The following is a 7,553-nucleotide window of genomic DNA, read 5'->3' on the forward strand; positions in this document are numbered from 1 at the left end:
AACTGAAAATTTGATTAGACTAATTCCAATAATCTTTTTTTTTTAAATATGCTAGCTTTATTGGAAATCTACTGTTTATCATTTATGCACTTCTAATATGCAATAATTTTTCTATTGAGGTGAATTTTTTAAATGATCATGTGTAGCTTGAGGTGCTGCTTTAAACAGCATGAGCACATAGTTGATTGCAGAATCCTCTTACTGTGGAAGAGTTTGGGGACAGAGTTCTGAAGAAACCAGACGTTGCTTCTTTCAGGATTGATCATATTTTTTCCTGCTTAAACATCCCAACCGTTGGGTTGTCTTGCCTTTGGGCTAATCTCCTCACTTAAATAGAGGGGTTTTGAGAGCAATCTCATCAGTTTTTGCTGCTTCTTCTGTTACTGCTGTTCCATTACAAAGCTGCTGCCATGTCAACACCAGGAGGACTCACTGAGACTAGGGTCGCCAATGAAGACATCCAGAAAATCTGCAATCTAGTAAGTAGAAATAGAGGAAATAAATTTAAAGCAAATTAACAAGTTGCATGGCCTTTTTTGTTCATAAAATTATTTCTTTTATCTCACTTGGTTTTAGGTAAAAGATCGAGCGGAGGAAATGGCAGGAAAACGCTTTGATCTTTTCGGGGCAATAAGCTACAGGAGTCAGGTCGTGGCTGGAATCATGTACTACATAAAGGTAAGGACTGTTATTGCAACACGGAGAATAAACATCTACTTTGCTAAAAAATTTTAGTTATTTATCTAACTGAATTGTCCCTCTCAGTATTTTAAAACCTCAGTTTATATGGGACAATGTTTAAAAAAATGGTATTAAATTCAGAGGAGGTTGCTCTGTTAATTAATTTTGTTTTATTTAAATATGGGAAAACAAAACCTATGTTTTGCTCTTCTGTTTAGGTCTACGCGCCCCATGAGGGAAAAGAAAACTTTGTTCACATTGAGGTTTTCGAAGACCTGGAAGGAAATACTGAGCTGGTGAAAATTCAAGACGGTCATAAGTACCCTGACCCCATTGAGCCCCTTTAAAGAGACTATACATCATAAGATTCAGTGCCTCTAACCTTTACAGTTATCCAGCTTTTCATTGTCTGAAAATGTCTGCCATGTGATATCTGCATAATCATGTAGATGTAGTTGTTCATTCAGCACAACACATTTGATCAAAATATGTGCACAATAAACAGATTTGTTTAGATTCTGTCTTATCTCTGTTTATAATTTCTGGAAACTTAAAAGGTGGAAAAAATTAGTCAGACCATGTTGCCCTTGTGGCTCCCTGTTTAAAGTTATAGATTTTGGGTTGTCAGGGTCCAATCTGATACAATTTTGCTGTGACCAATGTAGAGAGTTCTGTATGCGTTTTGGGGCCAAACTGTTTTTTGTAACTGCAAGTATTCAGTTTTGAACACAGTCACCTCGGACCAATTTAGAAAAAAAGTTTTAAAAATGGTTGTATTGGACAAAAACTGTTGTTTTATGTTTTATGCATTTTCCACCATGTTACTTTAAGTGTAACTTCATATATCTAGCACTTTTCCTGCTGCTGAACACATCAAAGTAATTTATATAAAAATAAATACATAAATAAATAATAAACATGTTGTAAAATAAGCACAACACACAGACACATTCAACAATAACAGACAGGGGGAAACAGTTGATAAAAGTAAAATCAAACTTGAAGAAATGAAAAAAACTGCTTAAAAGCTAAAAAAAACTAACATGGGTTTTAAAGTTTTTCTTCAAAAAACACCTCTGTATATGAAGTCTTCACACTCACAGGCCTGATAAAAATTCCATTAGGACTTTACACCAATAAAATAATCTTAAAATCAACCCTAAAACTGACTGGGAGTCAATGCAAAGATTTCAAAATTGGAGTAACGTGCTCCTTCTTTCTGGTCCTGGTTAAAAGGCATTCAGTCGAGTTTCGAACAAGCTGCAGCTGATTAATTGTATTTTTCTTAACTCCAGAAAGAAAGGCAAGACTCAGACTTTCCAAGGCCATAAAGCCCCTTTCTGGAGATCTTATTAAGATCGCCAAAGCATGAGGATCCAAAAAGGATCTGGCACCTCTTTGGATGGTAAAAAGTCCCAATGTGACCTAATATCCCAAAAGGTCTGTTATCCAAAACTGTATTTTTTGATAAAGAAAACCTTGGGCATGTTCTGCCCGTGTATGTGTGGGTTCTCTCTGGGCTCTCCGGTTTCCTCCCACCGTCCAAAAACATGCTACATAGGTTAATTGATTACTCTAAAATTGTCCCTAGGTGTGAGAGTGAATGGGTGTGTGATTGTGGCCCTGCGACAGACTGACGAACTGTCCAGGGTGTCACCTGCCTTCACCCACAAATAGCCGGGATAGGCTCTGGCAGCCCCGTGACCCGAAAGGATAAAACGGCAGAAGATGAACAAAAACCCTGGGCGACTCCAAGGAAGGATTTACGGAAACAGGAATTTTTACATTAAAGCTCTTTAAAGAACATTTCCTTTGACATCAATTTCACCAGTGTTTAGGATAGTTACCAGAACTCTGCTCTTCCTGATCTGTCTTATTCAAAAAGCATCTGTTTCTCTATTCATTTTCTGTTGTTAATACGATCTGATTTGAAGTCCTTTTCAAATAGTTTTTGATCAACTTAGCAAAACAGTCAACTGCACCTTTCCAAGTAGGTGAAGGTTTTTGCAGTTTTAATTGTTCTATTGCAGAATCATCTTACTGTGGAAGAGTTTGGGGACAGAGTTCTGAAGAAACCCGGCGTTGCTTCTTTCAGGATTGACTTGTTTTTTCCTGCTTAAACATCCCAATCGTTGGGTTGTCTTGCCTTTGGGCTAATCTCCTGACTTAAATAGAGGAGTTTTGAGAGAAATCTCATCAGTTTTTGCTGCTTCTTCTGTTACTGCTGTTTCATTACAAAGCTGCTGCCATGTCATGTGGAGGACTCAGTGAGATGAAAGTCGCCAATAAAGACATCCAGGAGATCTGCGATCTAGTAAGTAGACATAGAGGAAGTAAGTTTAAAGCAAATGTACAAGTCGCATGGCCTTTTTTGTGCATAAAATTATTTCTTTTCTCTCATTTGGTTTTAGGGTAAAAGATAAAGTGGAGGAAAAGCTAGGAAAACACTTTCATCCTTTCACACCAGTCAGCTACAGGATTCAAATCGTGCATGGAGGTCTTTACTATATAAAGGTAAGAACTGTTATTGCAACACACAGAATCAACATTTACTGTTCTAAACATTTCTATTTATTGATTAAGCTGAATTGACACTCTCATTTTTTAAAACCTCAGTTTATACGAGGCAATGCACAAAAACTGGCACCAAACTCAGAGGAGGTTGCTCTGTAAATACATTTAATTTTATTTAAATGTGGTAAAAGAAAACCTATGTTTTGCTCTTCTGTTTTAGATTCTCGGAATCTATGAGAAAACAGAATACTATGCTCACATCAAGGTGATCCAAAATGAGAGTGGAACTAAGCTGGAGGACATTCAAGGTGGCCATAAGTGCAGTGACCCCATTGAGCCCTTTTAAAGAGACCCTACATCTATCAAAGCTTCAGTGCCTGTAACCTTAACAGTTTAACTTTTCATTGTTTGAAAATGACTGCCATGTAATAGCTGCATAAGCACTGTTGATTGTTCATTAAGGACACGAGTTCAAGATATGTGCACAATAAAAAGATTTGTTCAGATTCTGTCTTATTTTTATATTTTTTAACTTGTCCTTTCCAACATCTGGGCAAACAGATGAGAGTTGAAGGCCTCTTGTGTTGGACATATTTTACTTCAACAACAGGGGTTGTGAATCATCTGACAAAGCACAGGTATGTCTGAATAAACCCCTTTTTAATCGAGGCCAAACTTTATTCATTTTAATCACATTTGAAAATCTTTTGTGTTGGGCCGGACGGAAAAGGAAAGAAGGGAGGAAGAGAGAGGGATATTAGAAAGGGGTGGGGGTGGGTGGTTGATTATAGAGGGGGGGGGGGGGGTTTCAACACATTTTGTACATTCATTGAAACAGTTTAATTGTTAAAATAGCACCATATTTGTTGAGTATATTTACTGAATTTTTTTCCTGTAAAATATTTTATTTTAGTCAATATTTGAGAACTTGTAGATAAACTCTCATAAACTCTGTTACTAGTTTCCTTCAGCATATCGAACAATATTGAGTGTTTACATAATCTTAAAAAATTCTGTTCTATTTGGGTTGCCACTTGTACAGATGGTACAGACCTTCTTTATAAAATGAGGTTATGGCACAAATATTAGGATAACTGTCAGCACCTACCTGAAAGAGAGGCCACACAACAGAAGTAATGAAAAGAAAGCTGCACATTATTTCACTTAAAATATATTTAAAAAAAAAACATTTCTGAAAAACAAAATTATTTTTAACCACACAAAAATGATAATACAGTTCATTAAATTCCTTAAAAGTATTACCTATCTTTTTCTCGATAGGTTAAATTACATAAACGGGTGGAGATTATTGTACTTTATCTTTTCTATAACTTTTATTGCTATAATGTGATGCTGATTCCTCATATTAGCGATAAACCTTTTTAGTTAATTTCTTCACATTTGACAATAAATATCAGTAACTAAGTCGCTGTTCTGATCATTGCAACAAGAAAATGCAGTTAACAGAGATGTCAAGACCCTGGTGACCTTGATTTAAAAAATTGTTGAAAGTTATTAGAAAGCACAAAACAATTTATGCATTAGAATCTATTTTAGGTCACCTAATATTAATCAATACATTGTATACATTTGAGATTATAGTAGAGAGACAGAACTGAGTGGGAAGTTGAACAGCAACAACGTAAACAACTGATAAAGGTACCGGTATATACCCCTTGTGCTATCTTAGATGACCCCACCCTTACTTTGACGTATTATTCTTAACATGACAAAGGTGGATAAAGGTGGAAAGATTTCATTTAATCCATGGACACCAGTGAAGATCACAAATCATTGAAGAAAAAAGGTTCAGAGCACTGTCTAGTGGGTCTAGATGACCCAACTCCCAATGTTAAAGTGCCTAGGATAGCACAAGGGGTACTGTGGGTCATTTTTTTCAGATTAGAACATTGCAGGTGGTGTCCAACAGGGGTCAGTGTTGTGCTCTGTTTGTCTACTAGAATGAAATATTCCTTAGTTTGCAGCATGAGTTCTTCATCATGTCCACTAAGTGGCGCCTGGGCTCACTTTAGTTACTTGAGCACAAATCAACTGAAACTACAATTTATTAGCAAAAAAAATGTAAAAGTTTAAAAACATTAAATGGGCTTTTCAGCTCAAATAGATTAAATCCCTCACAGGAATATCTTTGAGGTCACTGGGCTCCAGGAGCCACTCTTATAATATACAATGATCAAAAAGAATGTAATGTCTTCTAAGCTAAAGAAGATTTGTCATTGATTTGCTCTAACTTTTCTTTCTCAATAGTATTATGATATTTAACAAAGTGTGTGCATGTTTACCAGGAAGCACCACTCAAATCAACTTCAAATTTTTGTTTTTGTAAGTTGGCAGTTTCATGATAAAACTAGGGGTTGTTTTTGGGGATTTACATCTGTGCTTCTTAAATATGTAGCCTCAGAGGACCTGTGGCTACATATTTAAGGTCTCCAGCCCAGGTAAAATAAAGGGTTGTATTAGGAAGGCAATCTGGGGAAAAATCTTTGCCAAACCACCTGTGCGAATCAGTGAAAGATGATTCGCTGTGAAGGGATAGTATACTATATGTCAAAAGGTGAACAACTCCTGTAACTTTAAGATGACTTAGCAATATTTTCCTCTCAAAAATGAAAACGTTTATAAGGTATTTTTTTAAGCATCCAGTTATCAATCAAACCTGAATGTTTATGGTGGGGTTGTTTTCACAGTATATCAAAAATTATGTAACTGTTTCTAATTTGGTGATTAGTCTCACCATTGAGAAGTTTGTGCTTTTCACACATTTTTGTTTGTTTAACACAATTTGAAAAGTTTTTTTTTAATAAAAACAGGTATATGTTTAACAATAGGTTAAATTATTTTTCTTTAATTCCAAGGAATTCCTCTTCACGCATGTGATCCAAATGCAATGACACCCGCTATGCATGAATTACCTGAGATAGAACCAAAGATGTGTTAAGAATAAACATACTAATGGAAAAACTATTGATTTATTCTTTTTTTGATTACTTTTAAAGTTGGTGATTATGATTGAAAAAAAATTCTGTTGCCCTGAGAGACACTTGTATATAAATTGTTCTAATGAACTGTCATGAATTGAAACTGTTGAAATACATTAATGTGTGAAAGTGCAGAGATTTTTATCTTAAAGCTGGCAAATCCAAACACAAACATTAAAAGTATTTGGCAGATTGTTTGATTTTTAAAGAATATATTTGTATAGTGGAGTAGAAAATAAGTATTTTAGTTCTTTCACAGCTCTGTTTCTTTTACTTTAAGATGTTATTCTATTCTCCAACAGTCAGACTGCAACTTCTCCACCATGACCAAGACCAAAGAGCTGCCTGAAGACACCAGGGACCAGATTGCTCACCTAAGCAAGACTGAGCCATTCTATAATAAGCAAAGACGCTTGAAGAGAGGAGAGGAACTGTTAGAGGAATTTTTAGAAAATGAAAGAAGTACAAGATCCCTGATGATCTCCCTCCACCTGGGGCTCTAGTTGAGAGCTCACCTGGTGGGAACTGATCAATGACCTGAAGAGAGCTGGGACCACAGTAACAAAGGTAACAATAGTAAAACACAACGTCATCATGGGTTCAAATCCCGCAGACCAAAGGTCGCCCTGCTTAAGCCAGCGTAAGTCCAAAAAAGCATTTTAACCCTGGAGAACCCAACAACATTGTTTAAGCTAATTAAACAAATTTGGTTTTTGATTTTTAATTAAAACATAAAAATAAGAAAATTACATATAAAACAAAACAAAGAGGGCCAAATTTGACCCTGAGGGTTATCCAGGGTTAAGGTTCTGGAGTGTTCTAGCCAGTCCCTGGACCTCATTCCAATAGAGAAACTATGGAGGAAGTTGAAAGTCTGTGTTGCCCAACAACTGCCCCAAAACATCACAGCTCTTGAGAAGATCTGCATGGAAGACTGGACCAGAATAGCAGCTACAATGTGTAGAAGCCTGCAGAAGACTCACAGGAAACCTTTGACCTCCGTCATTACCAACCAGAGTTACATTACAAAGTATTGAGGTGAATTTGTGTTACTGACCAAATACTTATTCTTGCACCATTATAGAAATAAATTCTTTCAAAATGTGAAATCTATCACCCGATGTGATTTCTCTAATTATTTTTTATTTATTCTGTCTCACAGTTAAGATGTATCTATGAAGAAGTTTAGACTTTCCTCATCATTTTAAATTTGGCATCTAGCAGGATCAATGACTGCCAAATACTTTTTCTCTCCACTGTAATAAAGTCCAACTTTTGTTTTAACAGCATTCAGAAAACTTCAAGTTATTCCAAATCTGTTAAAATGATGTATAACAAAAACATGTCCAGTCACTTGAA

The 7,553-nt window shown here is 35.9% G+C and overlaps 1 protein-coding gene across 1 annotated transcript; it reads left to right on the top strand.

The window, feature by feature from the left end:
- The first annotated feature begins 287 nt into the window (after positions 1–287).
- Positions 288–1,197, top strand: LOC101164440 (leukocyte cysteine proteinase inhibitor 1-like). The gene is made up of 3 exons (XM_004081068.5): positions 288–479; positions 577–678; positions 900–1,197. The coding sequence occupies exons 1-3, from the start codon at positions 411–413 to the stop codon at positions 1,026–1,028; spliced, it is 300 nt and encodes a 99-aa protein (XP_004081116.1). The 5' UTR covers positions 288–410; the 3' UTR covers positions 1,029–1,197.
- The last annotated feature ends 6,356 nt before the right edge of the window (positions 1,198–7,553 follow it).

The sequence above is a fragment of the Oryzias latipes genome, chromosome 20 (assembly GCF_053564925.1).
Source record: "Oryzias latipes strain Hd-rR chromosome 20, Olatipes_Hd-rR_3.1".
NCBI lineage: Eukaryota > Metazoa > Chordata > Actinopteri > Beloniformes > Adrianichthyidae > Oryzias > Oryzias latipes.